The 20,089-nt window shown below is 41.9% G+C and overlaps 1 protein-coding gene across 1 annotated transcript in view; it reads left to right on the forward strand.

Moving 5' to 3' along the window:
- The window catches only part of LOC108793386 (protein-glutamine gamma-glutamyltransferase 6-like), a 39,534-nt gene that overhangs the window by 2,041 nt on the left and 17,404 nt on the right, over window positions 1–20,089 (forward strand). Inside the window, exons 2-7 of the mRNA XM_018564315.1 lie at window positions 6,505–6,678; window positions 8,811–9,038; window positions 10,993–11,114; window positions 13,489–13,617; window positions 16,712–16,883; window positions 17,481–17,616. Coding sequence (XP_018419817.1) covers window positions 6,505–6,678; window positions 8,811–9,038; window positions 10,993–11,114; window positions 13,489–13,617; window positions 16,712–16,883; window positions 17,481–17,616 — 961 coding nt within the window. The remainder of the gene's footprint in view (window positions 1–6,504; window positions 6,679–8,810; window positions 9,039–10,992; window positions 11,115–13,488; window positions 13,618–16,711; window positions 16,884–17,480; window positions 17,617–20,089) is intronic.

Here is a 20,089-nt window from a genome sequence, read left to right on the forward strand (position 1 = left end):
TATTTATTCATATAGCACTAGAAAATTCCCCAGCTCTGGGCAGAGAATACTAACCCATTATTACTGACTGGACTTTGTCTCCAAAAGAGCGTAGTCTAATATTATCTGAACCACAATCACACCTTGTTTAGGGCCAGTTTGTAAAGAAGCCAAAAAATGTATGCTTCAGACCGAGAATCGGAACAATTCCTAGGTCTGTAAGGCCATCCTATTGCAACACTGATGTGACATCTGAAAACGATTTATAGCGACACTTTGAAGCTTCAGAACAAAATTGCAAAATAGTGTGATGTAATGTTGGTGGTGCTTTGTCTATGTATTTATTATAAGATTCTTAGTCATTTTAATTTTGCTCTTAAATATGATTTTCAAGGTGTGTATTGTAGAATGTATTTACAATATAATAACCATGCCCCAACAGAAACAGGCACTCTCGCTATCTTATAGCACAGTGGTGTCCAACCTTAAATGCCAAAGGATCACATCAGTATTCACAAGTTGAGTGGACGGACGCCTCTAAATAGACACCTCTGCTATAGCTCATACAGGTTGTATGAAGCCCCCAAAGCATATAAACAATGTGGAACACCAGGGAGTTAAGAATGTTGAAAGCTTAACTCAAAAACTTGCCCAGGCAAAACGTTTTCTTAAAGCTCATCAGGAACCTTTAAGCTACATGACACTGTTTAATAGGCATATTTTAACAGGCGCTCCTAATCACGCATCCAGGTTTTGATCTTCACACACCAATAATGTTATCACAGGTTTACTTCCTCCAAGGGGTACACCCCCGCTTTTTTTGATTTACTTTAAATCCAATTCTTATTCCTCCTGGTCTAGCACTACCACAAACCTATTAGTTCCCTATTTTTCCTAGCAAATAACCGTGTATGTGATCCTTTACTAGACTATACAATATCTTCCTTACCATAAAAATCAAACTAATATGTCTCTACTTGATCCTTTTTTAAATACCACAAACACCATACCATAAGTACCACACTATCTTTGCTTTAATCAAATGGTAGCAATCCAGTCTTTAAAGAGACTAAAACAATTAGAAACTATGGCTTAGAAATAACTGAGCTTAGCTCTATATGGACAGAGGGGTGTACATCTTTCTTTCCAGTATATTATATTAGTACCAGGGAGTAGGAAACAGTTAGAACCTCTGTCAAGTTTCTATTGCTGTGTGCAGGGGTGGACCTACCGCCGGTGCGTCCGCCCTGGGGCCCAAGGCAGTTGTAGGGGCCCACTGAGGTCTGTCCCGGGGATTTTAGGCAAAGGGGGACCAGCAGCCTCAGCGGTGATCACTCTTCTCGGAAGGAGAGAGCTGAGAAGAGTGATCGCCGCTCTCGATCACTGAAGCCGGCACACAGTAGTGACAGCCGTACACATTCTTCTCCTCCTCTTCGGCTGCAGCCACAGAGCGGCTGAGGGGAGAAGAATCTGTTCAGCTGTCAGTACTGTGTGCCGGCTTCAATGGTCGGTCTGTCGACGGCCACCCGCAGCTTCCTCCTCCCCCTTCAGCTACTATAGGAGGAAGACTGCAGGATCACCATTGGGTGGAGACTTCTGATGAGTGGGACCTGGTTGGGGAGAAGTCTGCTGGTACATGCAGGAACAGGAAACATGGATGCAACCCCCACGCACACACACACACACACACACACACACACACACACACACACACCTGGAAAGAAAGAGGGCAAATCACATCTGTGTGCACTGTAAGTTTTTATTTATTCTGCGTCACATCTGCTGACCTCTGCACTGTGCGTCACACCCTGACCTCTACACTGTGTGTTACACCCTGACCTCTGCACTGTACGTCACACCCTGACCTCTGCACTGTACGTCACACCCTGACCTCTGCACTGTACATCACACCCTGACCTCTGCACTGTGCGTCACACCCTGACCTCTGTACTCTGCCTTACAACTGACCTCTGCAGCTTACAGAGATTCTGCCACTCGCATATCTCCCCCTCCTGAGACCCTCTGCACAAGACATTAGGCCGGCATTCCAGAGCAAAAAGACAGAACAGAGTATGTACCAAATTCCTATACTATTATTCTGCATTGCTTTATAATGTATTGCTGGGATTTTTAGTCCTCTACAGATGATGGCATTATCCATTAGAGTGTAAGCTTCTCTGTACAGAGACTGCTGTGACTTCTCTGTGTTCTGTGTTCTCTGTACAGTACTACGTTATATGTCAGAGCTATATGAATGTAAAATAATAGTATGTGACTATGGGGGGATATTAGAGTGTAAGCTCCTTTAGTGCAGAAGGTCTGCCACTGGCTGTGTGTGTCCCCACTGGGGAGAATTCCCCTCTACCTGTCACCAAGAGAGAAAGTGAAGGTAAATCCTTTAATGAGGAAACCTGTTCCTATTACAAATTTCTAAGATTGAAAATATAACTTTTAACTTGCAAAGACCAGCTTAGCATGACAAAGCATTTCTTGAAATATAATCAATTTGTTCTGAGTGCACACTAAACTTGTACAAACATATAAGGGATTATTTCAACTCAAACCTAAAGGTGAGACCCATGATTTGGCAGAGCTAAGCCAGTACTTCTCTGCATAAGGTATATGTGAGGGGTCAGGTGAAGGATAATCCTGCTTGATATGTAATATAAGAATAAGTATTATATTTATAGGGCATGGGCAGGAAATATACACACTTTATGGGGTACTATAAACTGACACATATCAGGACGATACTTTAAGGTGTGGAAAGCTACCATCATTACCTAATAAAACTTAAGCACAAGTGCCAAAATCAGATAGTTATGGAATATCTAAGTACTGTATAAACCATACATTTTAAATGATTCGTTGTTTTTTTGGATATTGAAAATACGTGGACCCCAAATGTTGAGAATTGTGAGAAGCTTTAAACCTTTCCCCAGTCTTCTACAAAATGTGTTAGTACTGTTTTCTTTTGTTCTTGTTGGGAAAATTTCTACTCAGTTCTTGTACAGGTGATCATTGGAAGTGAGGGAATTTCTTCCAGATGGGCAAACTTTTAATAAAATCTATTTGAAAATACAACCAGGCAACTCTGCCAGGCAGCATGGCAAGGTTAGTCTTGTTCCACCACATTTACCGAACAATGCCTTGATTCACTTACAAGGATTTTCTTAGCAGGCACTTTTCAGGACACATTGCAGTACTATTGCAGTTTCCAAGTAGCACATATATACATAGTTTAAGGCAATTCTTCCACTTTGCCCATTTATTATTATTATTATTATACATGATTTATATAGCACCAGCAGTTTGAGCAGCTCTTTACAATATAAGGAAGACATTACAATACAATTCAAGACAGGATGGTAAGGAGGGGCCTGCCCGTGGAGGCTCACAATCCAAAAGAGAGGGGGAAGTGATACATGAGGAGGTAGCTGTGTGGGGATCCATTTAAATCAAACTAACAAGTCAATGCCCTAAGAAATAGCCTGGTAGGTAAATCACATGACCTTCCCCCCTTTCTTCCAAGATTCAGTTCTCGCTGCCTAAGCAGCCAATTAACTGTCACATAATAGTGCTTAAAACCCGTAGAAGCTCTGAGCCTGAGCTTACACAGGGCTGATTGGGCAAAGTGACAGGTTTACTTTAATTTCCTCTACTAAAAAAATATATTTTATTATGTTTAGACTTGTTTTTAAATTTCTGGGCTTCATTAAATCGCCAAAGCTGAGGAGACACTGCTCCAGATATCAAATAATTTAAAATGACCCCACAAGCTTCCAACACTTGGAGCTTCCATTAGGTCTTTAAATAATATTAAACTATATCTAATATACATAGTTACATAGTATTTGAGGTTGAATAAAGACACAGGTCCATCAAGTTCAACCTTTGTGTGTCTGTGTTTATATGCATGTGTGTGTGTTTATATGAATCCCAGTGTGGTCTAGTTTTTAGGAGTGCCTGTACCCCTGTATGTTATGGTCTCTGAAGAAGGTATCTAAATGCTTTTTGAATGATTCAATACTCTCTGCTGATACCAATGCTTGTGGCAGCGAGTCCCAGATTTTAACCACTCTAACTGAAAAAAAGCCCCTATACCCCTTGTGGTTAAATCTTTTCTCCACCAGTTTTAGGTGGTGGCCTTTAGTCCTTGTTACAGAGTTTAACAATCTGTTTATTGCAGATGTTGCCATCACCACTAAACATTTTGTACATCAAAATCATGTCTCCTCTTAGTCTCCTCACTTCTAGCATGAATCAGTTTAAATTTAGTAGCCTTGTCTCATAGCTTAGGTCCCCTAGCCCCTTAATTAGTTTAGTTGCCCTTCTCTGGACTCTCTCCAGCTCAAGGACATCCTTTCTGTGGATTGGTGATCAAAACGGGACCGCAAACTCCAGATGAGGCCAAACCAGCGATCTATAAAGTGGCAAAATTATAGCTTTGTCTCTACAGTACATTCCCTTTTTAATACAAGACAGTACTCTGCTAGCTTTGTTTGCCGCAGCCTGCTATTATTCAATCTGTGGTCTACTATGACCCCAAAATCTTTTTCCATTTCTGACTACCCTAGTGGAGTACCCATTAATATGTATTCCTCTTGCATGTACAAATGCCAAGATTCAAGCACATGTTCCAAATTCAAGTAGTTGTGCAACATCTAAGTACTGTATAAACAATATATTATCATTGATTAATAATTTGAAAAACAGGTTTTATTGTTTGGATTTTGAAAATACTTGGTCTCCAAATGTTGGGAAATGTGAGAAGATAATGGGTGGCTGAACTGTTAAAGTATAACAACCATATGTTTCTTTTGGGTAGAGTACAGAACGGATATCATTTCTGTCAGGACTTTACTGTTGTCTGTTACTTGGAAGACTCCCACTAACTTGTTGTCCCAGTGACCTTTGACAGGAATAAGAGTCACCTCAGTGGGGATGCAAGCAGCAATGAGAGTTGACACAGCTTCAAACCCTTCCCCAGTCTTCTGGGCAACTCTGTCGGATAGCGTGGCAAGGTCAGGAACCTCATCTTTTTCTATTGCATTTACCAAGCAATGCCTTAAGGGCACTTGAAGGAACTTTCAACATTCAGTATATGCTGATATGCCAGCATTAGTGGGAATGGTAACTAACCACAGCAACTTTAGAAAATTGGTAAATGCCAAATATTTGCCTAACAGAATGAGTATCTTACCATTATAATTAAGCCCAGCAGGATACATTGCAGTACTATTGCTGCTTCCAGACATCACATGTAGACATATTTTTAAGGTAATCCATCCATTTTGCCCATTTAAATCAATCTAACAGGTTCACTTGATAGTTTGCTGATTACATGTAGATACTTAGCTTCCTCTGACTTCCCCTGCAACTACATTTGTCAGCCAGAGCCCTGAGAGATACTAAGCACCCCTAGGTAAGCAAATCATGTGACCATCTCCCCTTTCTTCCAAGATGCATTCTCACTGCATGAACAGCCAGTCAACTGTCACATAAGAATAGACCTTGGGCTGGGGTAAGCTCTGACTCTGGGCTGAATGGACAACATAACATGTTTACATTAATTCTACCTACTAAAAAAAAGTATATTTTAAAATGTGTAGACTTGTTCTGAAATTTCTAGGCACATTGTGCTGCCACAATAGTTGTATAAAAATTACACAATCCATAGTCATAGTCAATATTCACATTGATGTGTGATGAGAATTATATAGTTTATTTTCTTTAAGCCATGTGTTGTGAGCAGCATTGTAGCTAGTTCATGTGCTGACATCTTGTGGTCATTCTGGTTATTGCACATGTTTTTCTGTGTTCCCTCCCAGCTATGATGTATTTCCCCTTGTGTGTAATGTACCGCCCTTCTTCTCCATTAGTCTAGTGTCATGAGTGACAGTAACATGACCACATGTTAATCCACATTGCATGCTTGGAAACATTACTATCTCTGACCTTCAAATACCGTCTATTCATTCATCTGCTGTATTCTGTTGTCTGCTGTAACCCTGCTGCATTCACATAAAGGACCCTCATGGATGAAAAGGTATTTGGTGAGTTCAGCTATCTGATAAGGATTGTCCGCAGTGATTATATCTGCTTATAAAGACCAGGCATAGAGGTCCCAGCAAGGGATAAATCGCTAATACAACACTCAGAGTCAGAATACACATCCTGTTGAGTGTAGCTCACGTTTCCTTTGACTTATTCAAAAAAGAGTGCAAAGAGGAAAGTTTTAAATCCTAAAGGGATGTTCAGATGATCCCAAATGTGCACCAGTATACTCAAAACCTGGTGAACAAACAGCAGCTACAGCTTTCTGGTCATTCTCCTGTCCTGCCTTTTCTATTGGTCACTGAGGCCTCCCATTGCATTTGGATGACAACAGGAAGATAAGGAGGGAAAGGGGAGGCAAAAATGTGCCCAGGAAATTGTGGTAGCTGTTTGTAGTTCTGGGGATACCAGGGTGCAGTGAAGGTCATCTAAAGATAATAAAAATCATAACAGATGTTCTCTTTTTAGCCTTACAGGTTATGAATGTGGACCTCCAGCAAAGCCTCAATGCTACAGCACACAGAACCAATGAGTACATGACTAAAGGGCTTGTTGTGAGGAGAGGTCAGTCATTTACCATCAAAGTGAAGTTTAACAGACCTTTGGAACCTGCAGACAACCTGAAGTGGTGGACTCAGACAGGTAATAATACATCTAGTATTATTCAATACTCTATAAAAACAAGCTATGAATATACAATATGCAAGCAGTTTAAAATAACTTGCTCTAAAGAGCAGGTGTAATTAACTGGCAAACATACTAGAGGTGCACCGAAATGGAAATTTGAAAACCGAGATTAAAAAAATGTCAGGCCAAAACCGATACCGAAAATGTTTTTAATTTTTATTTTTTCAATTTGTTTTAAATATTTTATTTTTTATAAACTTTTTAATTTTTTAATTTTTATTTATTCATTTTTTATTAAATATTTGTCTTTTTTACTTTACTTTTAGGGGCTTCTGGGAAATATTAGGGGTCTAAACAGACCCCTGATATTTCCCTTTTAAAATAGAAAAGGAGATTGAGAACACAAAGTCCTCAATCTCTTTTTCTGTGTCCCCTGTTATCAATGAACAGGAATCCTCTATGAGTGTTCCTGTTCATTGATAACATGAGAACATTGTTAATTTACTGTAACCACAATTATGAATAAATGGGGTTGATGTAGATCACTTCCCATTCATTCATAATTGATGATATAGTTAACATACCATATCCTCAATTATGTTATCTGCCGGACTGTCATAGGTGGCAGAGCGGTGTGGGAGGAGACGCCGGCCGCTAACAGCGCTCTCCAGCGCAGCGCTTGGGCGGCTGTCACTTTCTCTTCTCCCCGCTGGGACACAGAGAAGCGCCCAAAGGGGAGGAAATAAATCAGGGATGCGCCGATGTATCGGCAGGAAAATGGCACTTTCGACATTATGCCAAAAGTGCCATTTTCGGCCGATATGTTTTGGCGCCCGATATATCGGTGCATCCCTAAAACATACTATCCTGAAGAAGAAGGCAGACAAGTAGCCACAGTTTTTTGTTTTTTTTTATTAATTTACATTTTATTCAATTCAAGGCTCTCAAAGCTTTACCATAGTCTGAGGTTTACTTTTCCAGGTGACTATTGACACCGAGACAAAAATAGGGAATCTTACGTTGCAGAGTTGTCATGAAAGCAAAGTTAAATGCAAATCTTTCTGGTGACAACTCTTTAAGATAGGAATTCCCCTCATTTTAAGGGAGATTTCTTTTTACTACATGTTGCAGCTCCAAGACAAGAAATAAAGGGAAATCTCCCCAGCAGGACACAGACAGCATAAAAGAACCTGATATGTTTTTTTTACTTTTTTCTACTCTATCCAAAACAGAAAAAAAAAAATGTTTGACTCTACATACACTGTAATAGGTAGTATAGACATCTCTAAGAGGCTGTTTTTGAGCACTGCAACCACAATTAGATTCCCTGCTTTTTGTAATTTTGGTATGTTTGTGCTACCATTAAAGGGATATCTGGGTGTGGTCTGGGACTGAGCTCATGCAACCCATAAAAACCCTAAAGCTTTACCATATCCCGGAAATTAAAAATGATCTATCAATTTTATATACAAAAGAGCAAAGTACAACCATAGTATGGTGAGGTGGGCTTAAAGAAAAATCACTATACTCATACTGAAAAATGCAGACAAGTCCCTAAACCTGCAGCAGCTTTCAGTATCCTCTGCTTTGCCAAATGCTGCTCGTGCTGATCAAGATCAAAGTTTCAGCACATCCTCACAGTGCTGGATCCTGGCCAGCCCATCATAGTGGTGGACCAGTAGAAAGGTGTGGGGGCATCCCACCATTTGGGCAAACCAGAGAATACTGAAAATTGTTACAGGTAAGTGCAGGCACCACTGGATGCCTATACTTCATACCTGTCATCAGCTTTCAGTATTCTGAAAGTGACAGTCTCTTTAAAGGAAGCAAAAAGCTTTCCATTGCACCAGTGCAAAACAAAGAAGCATTTTTTTAAACCGAGGGCATCTGCATGTCTCACCTCTTTCACAAATTCAACCAATAAGGAGTTTATTCTTCATTTCATAAAATAGTGGGCAGACCCTTGAAAATCACTCCATTTTGCTCCTAGAGCATCTATAATATTCTTGTTATTTCCCTTGCCTTAATGTTTTGCACCAATTTTAACGGTGTAGTTTATTGCAGAATATTAAGAGAAGTGTACATAAACCTTAGAACCGAGCTAACTGAATTGCTATTTTCTTGTAATTATTACATATTGTTTACAGGCCGATCTCAATCGAGCTCAAAAATAATATTACCCATCCCCAGCTCTGGCAATGAAAAATCTTGGAGTGTAACCTCCAAAAACAACAGTGACATGGAAATCACTATCAACTCACCAGCTGATGCAGCTATTGGAAGTTACCTTATGGGTTTTCAGGTCAAGAGTGCAGAAAGCGATGTATTCCAAAACGTTGGAGGATTTATCATGCTCTTTAACCCCTGGTTTGCAGGTACTGTATGCAAAATGCATACATCTAGTTATTATCTCTCTCTCTCTCTCCCTCCTGCCATGTATAATGACTCCCCTAGGGTCTGTATTGGGCTGTACTGGGCTTTATAGATGGTACTCCTAAATTACTCGTATAAATTGTACTCGTACCTGTACTATGTCCAGTTGGCCTGTCCCGCTCTGTGTCTCCAGACGTCAGCTGTCAGTTTGATTGCAAGTATAAAAAAGGTTGAGACTTGTTTCTTTTGTCTACTACTGGCTATACACTATAGGGTTACAGACACCCATACTTAGCTCCAGGGCCGGCCTTAGGGGTGTGCGAGCAGTGCGGCCGCACAGGGCGCCATGGCAACAAGGGCGCCGTGCGGCCGACACAGCTCGTCCTGGGGGCGGCTTCTCTCCCCCTCACCGCATTGGGTATGGTAATTTTTTGCGATTTTGCGGGTGAGTGCAATTTTAAAGCATGACATGTTTGGTGTCTATTTACCCGACGTGACCCCGTCTTTTTATATTTTAGCAAAAATATGGGTGATAAATGGGTGCGGTTACTGGGGGTGTGGCCACTAAAGGGTGTGGTCACTGAGGGGCGCTGTAAAGCTTTCTCGCACAGGGCGCCTAAAGGCCTAAGGCCGGCCCTGCTTAGCTCACCAGAGGACTAACCTCAACTAAATAGAACTATTATCTCTCTACCCGCCCTCAACCTCATGCCCTTAACGTATTCACATCCAAGGCTCATTATCCTCCACTAGACCTCTTCATATTTTTATCATATCTCTACTCTAGACCTTCAACTTCCCTCATTTGATATAGCAATTCCTTGACAACTCATGAGAACATAACTCAAATCACTTCCACATTCATGATCTGGTTTATTGTGAATTGTAATTCACAATAAACCAGATCATAAATGTGAATAACAAAAATCCTGAGTAGAGTTTTGAACTACATTCATTGTTCGGAGTCAAGTTGGAGCTCAGACATGCTTCCTTTGTTAGTAGGCATGTTGTTGGTGTTGGATGTAGCCACTCTCCGATTGTTTTTGTAATGTGGATGCTTGGTATCGTAGAGGAGTGGACACTCCTCCACATACTTAATTAAAACATCAGCATCTACCTTACACATTGCTGCAATGTTCCCTTCTTTGCAAATCTCATCTGCCCATAAAGAGGATGCCCCAGGATGATGAGATCATTAATTCTGCTTCATTTTTTTTTGTGTTCTGTTGCGTATCGATGCACTTGAAATGAGTATTTTTTCAGACTGCAACTGAACTGACTGCACTGGTGTGAACAAGCCCTCGGAAAAGCTTGCTCATGCCTGAACTCACTGCTAAACGATGTCACGGGGAGATAATGGAGCCACACTTGAACCTCTACTAATCTGGGATGTCACTAAGGTTGATCCAGTAGGTGAAGAGATATCACTGGGAAGAATGAAGTAACACTTGAACCTCTACTAGTCTAGGTAGTCACTACCTGGTACAGAGAAACACAGGGACCTCTATTGTATTTGATGCTTCTTCTGACTGCTGTGTACAACAGAAGTCTGAGCTTCATCCTGGAACTGTCAGCTAAAAGACATCCATGAACTGGACTGTTATTGCAAAAGATGCAGCAGGGTGAGTACTATGCCTGGGGACAGGGTAAATCTCAACTGGGGGTATCACTTGCACTACACAAGACTCAGCTGAGTGGAGGCACTGGCAGATGCTCAGCCTTCAGTTTTCCATACAGGTGCATTATGTTTTAGAAGCCTGGATAGAGAAGCATCTAAAATTAACAACTGTTAGAGAGGCAAATAATGCTTAGTGGAATTCTCCTTTTAATAAAGTCATAAATAATATTTTGGATCCCATGAGACCTGAAACAATCAACTAGAGGTCCTGCCCTACCACTGAGTACATTGTCACTGAATTGTAATAATGTCCTAAATATTACTTTCCTCAAATCCACTAGGTGACACAGTGTACATGAAAGATGAAGCTGAGAGGAAGGAGTATGTTCTCAATGAGAGTGGAATCATTTTCTATGGAAGCGCAACCAGTAACCCACCATACAGACCCTGGGACTTTGGCCAGGTAATTTTCTAGGACCCAATCTCTGAAAAAATGGTACTTGACAGCTGCTAAAGCAGTTTACAAGAATATGTGAAACAAATAAGGCAGCATTCCAAAACTGAGCTTGATTTGGGACAGCTGAACTAGGATTGGGCCATATAGGCTTGCCTTGGTGGGAATATGTTCGGTCTAGGGATGTCCCGATACCGATACCAGGCATTTTCTTGAGTACTAGTACTTGTGGAAATGCCCCGATTCTTAAGGCCGATGCTGGTCCTTTACATTTTTGTCGGGACCTCGGCAGTCTGATGGGGTCCTGGCAGTAGCTGTCCCTGGCAGTACCTGCCCGTTTCTATACCACCTGCTCCTTCTTTCTGGCACAGGCACAGCCATGGACAGCCCCACACATAGCACAGTACAGCCCCGGATACCGACACCCGTCCGATCAACTGAGAGCCCTGCAGAGATCCACATGCCGCCCAGTTGAGACTGCAGCCTTCTGCTCTGGTGTGATCTATTGTGCTCTGCGAACATCTGTATTGTGCTCTGCGGACATCTGTATTCTGCTTTGGGGACATCTGTATTTAGCCCGGGTGAGAAACTGCCCTAAAACCATTAGACTGTGGTGTTTTGAGAAAAAATGCCACGTGGCCCTTTAGGAAAAAGTATCGGTAATTGGTATCGGCAAGTAACTGAGGGCAAGTACTTGTACTTGGTCTTTAAAAAAATGGTATCGGGACATCCCTAATTCGGTCCATTCAAAAGTGGTTCTTATTTTTCACAGACGTTTTCCAGCTTGTTTGTAATCCTCTGTGTAACTGCTAATAATTCCTTTTTATGGATGATTTTACCATATGTAGATTCATATGGTGCTCATATGGTGACAATAAAGCAAGACATCCCATTCCCTCAGTCTGAGTAAGGCAAACAGCAATTTCTACAAAAAAGGGAAGGGCATCTGTAATAAAGTCTGCTAAAAATCCTTGCCATTCCATATTTTACCTGGAGAAGGTTACTTTTTTTTACAACAAAGCTGAATAACACTTTAAAAGAAAAATATACTGAAATAAATATGAAGGATGTTGCTGAAATCCTCCCAAAATGCTCTGGATTTAGTAATCTGAAAAAAGCTAATACAATTTGAAGCCAGAACACAATGGGCTGATTTACTAAAGAACTCAAGAATCTTCACACTATAAATTGTATGAATATTCATTTCAATTATCCAATTATGTATAGATGGAATAGGTAAACAGGATCTATTGACTGACCCTAAGGGCCGGTTCACACCACAAAGACTGCGTTCCAGAGCGTTCGGCCTGTGGAACGCACTGAAACGCAAGCCGGCCAGCTCCGTGCGGGAGGGGGTGTGGTGGTGCATTGAAGTCAATGGCACCGCAGCCACACCCCGCAGTGCGATCGCCCTCACCCGAATACGTGCCATATTAGTGCTTGCGTTCCGGTCCAGTGCGATCTGCAAAAATTGTGCAATTTGTGCAGATCGCACTGGAATGTGCCACGCGTTTGCGTGCGAGCGATCGCATGGGGAGCAGGGACGTGGCAGCGTTGCCATTGACTTCAATGCACCACCACGCCCCCTCCTGCCCCTGAATGCAGGGAGCTGGCCGGCTTGCATTCCAGTGCGTTCCAGAGGCCAAACGCTCTGGAACGCAGTCTTTGTAGTGTCAACTGGCCATAAATCATCTTCCATTACCTAATGGTTTAGGGCCAGTCTTGATGGGCTTTGGGCTGCAAATGCAGTGTGCTTTTGATATCAGTTAGAGACACTTCTGAGATAAATCATAATTAATTGCAGGTTCAGTTGACCTGCTTTAAGTTGCTTTAGCATTTTTATAGAATATGTGGAGAGAGAATAGTGTATGGGGAGAGAAGCAGTTCTGATGCGACCAAAAGCCACCAAGTCTTCCCTTTAGTCTTTCTTACTGACAGCCACACCTATGCATTGGGTCCTCAAACTTCCATAGGGGCAATTTTCCACTGCTGTCCACACAGCCAAGAGCACAAATACTACATGACTGTGCCATCTGTGGACCAACATTCTAGTTGAGCAAGTAAATGATGACCCTGGTAGATGCCTGAAATAAGATGTCACCAGCCGATCAGAAAGGAAGTAAGAAAGTATTATGAATTGGCGTAATGTGAGCTCTTGGAGAGGTCATTGATAACGGTGTTACAATTATATAATGCTTAGCATGTATGCATTAAACATGAAAAATATCTCTGAGGTTAAGTTTGCCTTTAATCTTAAAAGGTAGAAAATTGGAAAATAAATTAGCCAATGCATAGTCAGTGAACATGTGTGAAATGTAAAAATGATCTACATCAATTTTTCTTTCTTTCTGTTTGAAAAAAGTTATTTAATTTGTGTTTGTAGTTTGAAGAAGGCATTTTGGACATCTGCTTAAAAATGCTGGACAGAAGTATTGAGTACAGAAGAAGTGCTGCTAGAGATGTCTCTCGCAGAGGTGACCCTGTCTATGTTTCAAGAATATTAAGTGCTATGGTAAGTACACCTATGACATATTGAAGGGCATAACTATAGCCATAGGAGACTGTACAACAACCAGGAGACCCGCAGAAAGAAAGACCCAATTCTCCAACCATTGATAAAATAAAAAACAGCTCTTGCTGCAATGCTCACCCTATCTCCAGTGATGTCTCCTGCAGAATCACTGTTCTGCAAGCCAGCAGCAGTCTTGACCTGCATTAGACATGAGGGCGCCGAGACATGAGGGAAAAACAGCCAGAACAGAAGGGGAGAGAGGTGAGCGCTGACTGCCGCAGGACCAAAGGTCAGGTGAGTATATATTTTTTTATTCCGGCCAAATGACCAATATTAGCAGTTAAGCCTTGCAGTACGGGGGTAGCCTCACTGTAAAGGTTAGTTTTTAAACATTAGAATATTTATTAAACAATTAAAGTAATTCAGAAAATGGTACAATGGAACAAAACGCAGGAGCAACAAGAACACTCAGTGGCACAAATTCCAAACATGTAACCCCAGACATAACAAGGATGATTAAAAAGAAAATAGAGATCCTGAGTGACAACTCCATAAACAGATATGCAGTCGAGGGTCAGGCTAAGGTAGTCAATAAAACGAGGGCTGAAACGAATGATTATTTTCATAATCGATTCGTTGGTCGATTATTTTTTTCGATTAATCGGATAAAAACGCTTACATAAATACCATCCTTCATTTAAAATAAAATACACAATGGCAGTGTAACAAGCATAAAGTTTACTTCAGAATAAAACTGCATGCACAATTTTTTGCAATCGCACTGCACTGGAATGCACAGCATTACGGGTGATCCAGTGCGGGCGGGGCGCGTTTGGGTTGCCATTGAAATGAACGGCACTGCAATGCATCTCCCGCAGCAGAATTTGTAAGGCCTAAACCAAAAATGACTTTTTTCCCCACCTTTTAGAAAAATGTGTTTTAAATAATTGCATTGTAAGCACATGGCATTTGAATAGCTTTATCCAGGGAATGACAGCTGCCAGTGGCAAGATTCTGCAGACGGTAGCTGAATGTAAATACAGCGGGTAGTGGGCTGGTGCAATAGCCAGCCTGCTATTGGTCATTTCAAATTACAATAGCCAAAACAGGCTGACTATTGTACCCACCCACTGCTTGCTGTGCCCTCCACCCAGTGTGGAGGAGAGAGCTAGGGGATCCATCCAACTAATCGATAATGAGAATAGTTGACAACTATTCTCATAACCGATTATTATCAATTGATTCATCCGTTAGTTGCAGCCCTTAATAAAAACCCCCACTTGTATTCCTTGCACTACCTCATAGCAGGTGCACCATAGACTAGTTCATGGAAACACTAGACCACCCTCCGGCAAACCAAAACCGCATGTTGAAAAATCGAAAAGAAAGGACCTCCATGGGGGAGTACACAAAAGTAAGCCACAGAAGTTGAAGAAATAAAAAAGTAGAAGGAAATAAGAAGAGACAAAGAAAGAGAACACTAAGACTGCAAACGCAAAAAGAGAAAAATACCTGAGAGGTCTCTGAGGCTTTCCCACCCTCAAAGTTAGCCAATGTAGAATAAGAAAAAAATCCTTAGAACCTCTTCATGAAAAGAGTTGGAGAAATCCTTAACTATCCTGAAAGAAAATTCAGGTGGACCAAATAGCAGAGAACTGTGCTTTTCTATCATACATTTGAGCAGTCAATTCCTCCATATGCATCAAGCAATTAACTTCTGTGACCCATTCCTACAGGGAAGGAACAGATTGTGATTTCCAATGTCATGGGTTGACTGTCCTAGCATGCAGTAGTGTAACAAGCCCTTCTTAACATTGGGAAGGGAAACCGGGATCAGGAAGAGTAAATCTGATTGCAGAGTGCGAGAAGGAGATGAAGACGTCACTGCATCATAAGTATCAAACACCATGTTCCAGCAAAGTGGGTAATCCCACCAAATATGCGTCATTGTCCCAACGCACGACCCGCAATGCCAACAGACATCTGGGCAGCTAGAAAAAATCCAATGGAGGTCATAGGGACAGCTTTACCATCGGAATAATATCTTGAAATTCCTCTCCTGTGCAAAACTAGTGCAAGGGTTATATTTTATAAAAACATGGACTTATTCGTGTATATATATCATGCAATCCTTAGTGGGTCTTGTTCACATTGAATTGTACAGTAGGAATCTGTGTATATTAGTCGCCAATACAATCATCTGCCGGGGTTCTAATGTCTATTTGCAGCAAAAACTGCAATTACATCAAAAGCTCCTGCACAGGCATGGTAGAGCTTACACCCATTAATCAGCAACTGTTGGCAGACTAGGATTGGCCTGCAGGGAAATGCAGTATTTGTGTATTCAACACCATAGAGAGGTGTAGAAGGTAAATGACAGTGAAGAAGGGAAGCAGTTGTTGACAGGGGCAACAGAGAAAGAGTGCACAGGTAAAATGCATTTAAGGGAGCTGTTTTCCTTTTAATAGATTTGTATTTTGTCCATCCCATTCTGACACTTACATCACTCTGCTACATTCCTGTCTGACAGGGCAAAAGACCCGATTTTTTTTTCTCTGTTAGCTTAAAAACTTTGACTTTAATATAATTTTAATGACATTTCAAAAGCTGCTTAAATCACTTACAATGGATGCTGCTTCACATTTAAAAGTTTTAGTTTCCTGCAGAATCTGCCGGTCCCGTGAGTACTGGTCCTGACTTCATCTGTTAGGGTGGCTGCTTAAAGAACACTTGTCATCACGAAAGTGCCATTACATAGGAGGCTTGGTAGGCATGGGATATCCAACTGGTAGGCACAGGATATCCTTGTGACATTCGTGGTGGGCAGCTGCTATCAGCCAGGAAGTGCCAGAATGTTGCTAAGCTGGTGCTGGTTTCGGCATGCAGGGGGCTTGCATGGTTTGTTACTATGTAGAAAGTTATCTTGGGTATTGTAAAAGTAAGATTGCATTTCCTAAAGTTGCACTGTGAGATTTTGACTTACCTGTAAATTCTAAAGCGGAGTTTGCCTTTGGTTTAAATTGTCCCCTAGCTGGGTGAAGTTCTTGAAGGATCATTCAGGCAACAGGATATGCATGTAACATTCTTGTTTTAGGTCAACAGTCAAGGTGACAATGGAGCCGTTGTTGGAAATTGGACTGGGGATTATGAAGGAGGAGAGAAACCCACAAAATGGAATGGAAGCGTTGACATACTCCGTAAATGGAATGAAGGTGGACCTGTCCGATATGGACAGTGTTGGGTGTATGGAGGAGTCCTTTGTACAGGTTTGTTCCCTTTCACCACAAGCCCTGCAACAAGAAAACTGCATATTACTAGTAATTAGGATACATCTCTAAACATTTAATCGTTTGTGCCTGTAAGCAAATCTGGCATTTGAGCAGAATACAAAACTGATGTTGTTTGGACTTGCCCATAATTATTTCAGAAACCATGCTTGATGGGATGTATTGATAGGATGCAGTGCAATTAAATTAAGTTACACACCACAATTAGCTGTTCCTCTTAATTTTGCCGTGACTTTACCTTAAATGAACTTTAAGGCTGAACTCCAGGCACAAAAACTTTAATTTCAAACATATTCCCTAAAAGCCACAAAGGATATGAATTCACTTTGTGTGCACCAAATGCCTCTGCAATCCCCATTATTACCTTGTATAAGTATTGGTGATATCATCACTGGGCTGCATATACAGTAACATGTACAGAAAGCAGAGCTGTGCGAGGGACACAGAAGGCCCCACCCACTACAGGCTGCCTTCAGGAAACTACAGGAGGGGGCGGATACAAGGCCAATCACCCTGCACAAGGAGAGACAGCAGCAGTGACCGGTCTTTCTCTATTTTCTCATTTTATCCAATTAGTGCTCCGATGCCTAGGAATCCCTGCACGTGTCATCACAAATTTCGCTTCTGCTCATGACACTGATGGAACTCTCACTATTGATCGGTACATTGATGAGAAAGGCACGGAAGTATTTGACACAGCTGACAGTGTATGGTAAGATGGGCTCTGTACAGGCAGATCTACGTGCATAGTGTGTACTCTCCTCTGGATACATAACTAACCAGCAGAACGCGTTAGAAGTTACAATGTTAAATAATGTTACATGATGTGATGAGAACGGCAGTATACAAATTTCCAACATAAAATGTTTAGTGTATGTTGATTTTACAGCAATTCGTCTAATTCTTGTAGTAAAACCCAGTAGTAGTATTAATGTACTTTACTAGACAAGAATGCTGCATGTACAAACTACTTACTGTTACAGGAAAACAACACAGGACATACGGACTGCTGCAAATATGCACACATACACACACATGCACACGCTATCTATCCCTTCCTAGCACATGCAATAATCTATATGCAATAGGATACACTAATAGTCACTTATCATCCGTTATTGCTGGTCCACAATTTCCTTACTCAGGCCCCGTTCACATTGAGCGATTTATCGCGCGATTTTTTTCCATGTCGCTCAGTGTGAATGGGGTCTTAACAGGAATTCTAAGGTAAACGGCTTGTTAGCCGTTACGCCTACTGTTTTTTTTTATTTATTTAAGTTTTATTAATTTAAACAAATAACAGAACATAAATCATAAAAAGATATTCAAAGATTATTGAAAAATATTGAGGATTAGAACAAAAAGGAAAGAGGTCAATTAACCAGCCCTTCCGCCTACTGTACTATATCAACTTCTATGAATGGTGCATTTCTTCCTACATACTGTAGATGGCAGCACAGTACCATGAATGCCATGTAAGGTCAGCAATGTCAAAAGGTCAGGGTATTGTTGACAAGCTTCGGTCCAGTGTTCACACCAGTGCTCCTCTAATACAGTTAAAGACAACTAAATGTGAGCTTTGTTGACCAATAGTTTACCCTGGCCATATATACCACAGTAGTATATATTTTCCCATTGTATTTAGAGGGCAGCAGAAACTAGTTTTGTGTAAACACGGTATTACTTAACAATGGCAAGTTCATAACTCCATCTTGGATACCCTCGCAGGGGTTGTTCAACATAACATTCGTGCAAGGCTTCAAAACAGCACAATAATAGCCTCCTGGCTTCCACTTTAAACATTGGCACTTCTGACCCACTGGTCCTCTTTGAAGTGATGTCCCACACTTGTACTGGTGGCCCCTCAGGCTCACGGCTCTCCTAGCCTCACCAGTTCTCTCCCAGCCTCCCTGGCTGTCTTAGTGTGCCTCCAGCACACTCACCACCTGACTCCACTTTAGATTCTGGGGAAGTCCTCCTGACTCCTGAACACTGTCCGTTCCTATCCCAGTAGGAGTCTGGGGGCGTTCACCTGACACCTGAACACGGTCTGTTCCTCTTTCCCAGCAGCAGCTAATTCCCCTAGCCAGCATCATTTCCTTAATGGCTGTGCACACCTGGGCAATTACCGAGTGCTGGCCACTGCTAAAGCCTGGATCTAGGCCTGGGGATCTCATCTTCCCTCCTGCATCACCATGAAACATCTCAGTTCCAGGATCCCAAATGTAATCCCCACAAACCCTTGCTTTCTGAAACGTCTCAGCCCATCTGGCTGAGAGTCCCAGGTGATCATAACACCCAATTCTACAGTGGGATTGCCACACAATACCACAATATATATAATATGTGTGTGTATGTACAGAATAATTATGCATTATTGAGGGAATTCCTCAAAGTGGACCTTTAAACTTCCCACCTATGTTCTTTCATTCCATTCCTAGCACCTTCTTTCTAACATTCTAACAAATGGATATTTAATATTACTTCTTGTTTGGATGACCCTCCCTACACTTCACCTAGGTGAGAATGATGTATGCATTCACCGCCTTCTGGCATACCCACGTCACGCATCCAAGGAGGCCTCTGTACTGTACGGTACATAATCATGGAGGGGGTGGCTCTTTCTTCCAGGTTCAGGCAGTTGGCCTCCTGATGTGCCACATGCTGCATGCTCATCATCAGGGGACTGACTGCGAGAACCCAGAAGAGCTTGGGCATGTGAGTGTTTTTTCTACATGACCCAGCACACTCACCACCTGACTCCACTTTAGATTCTGGGGAAGTCCTCCTGACTCCTGAACACCGTCCGTTCCTATCCCAGTAGGAGCTCGCCTGACTGCTCTCTGACTTCTGGGGGCGTTCACCTGACACCTGAACACGGTCTGTTCCTCTTTCCCAGCAGGAGCTAATTCCCCTAGCCAGCATCCTTTCCTTAATGGCTGTGCACACCTGGGCAATTACCGAGTGCTGGCCACTGCTAAAGCCTGGATCCAGGCCTAGGGATCTCATCTCCCCTCCTGCATCACCATGAAACATCCCAGTTCCAGGATCCCAAACGTAATCCCCACAAACCCTTGCTTCCTGAAACGTCTCAGCCCATCTGGCTGAGAGTCCCAGGTGATCATAACACCCAATTCTACAGTGGGATTGCCACACAATACCACAATATATATATATATATATAT

Source organism: Nanorana parkeri, unplaced genomic scaffold (assembly GCF_000935625.1).
Source record: "Nanorana parkeri isolate BGI_ZX_2015 unplaced genomic scaffold, ASM93562v1 scaffold743, whole genome shotgun sequence".
Lineage (NCBI taxonomy): Eukaryota > Metazoa > Chordata > Amphibia > Anura > Dicroglossidae > Nanorana > Nanorana parkeri.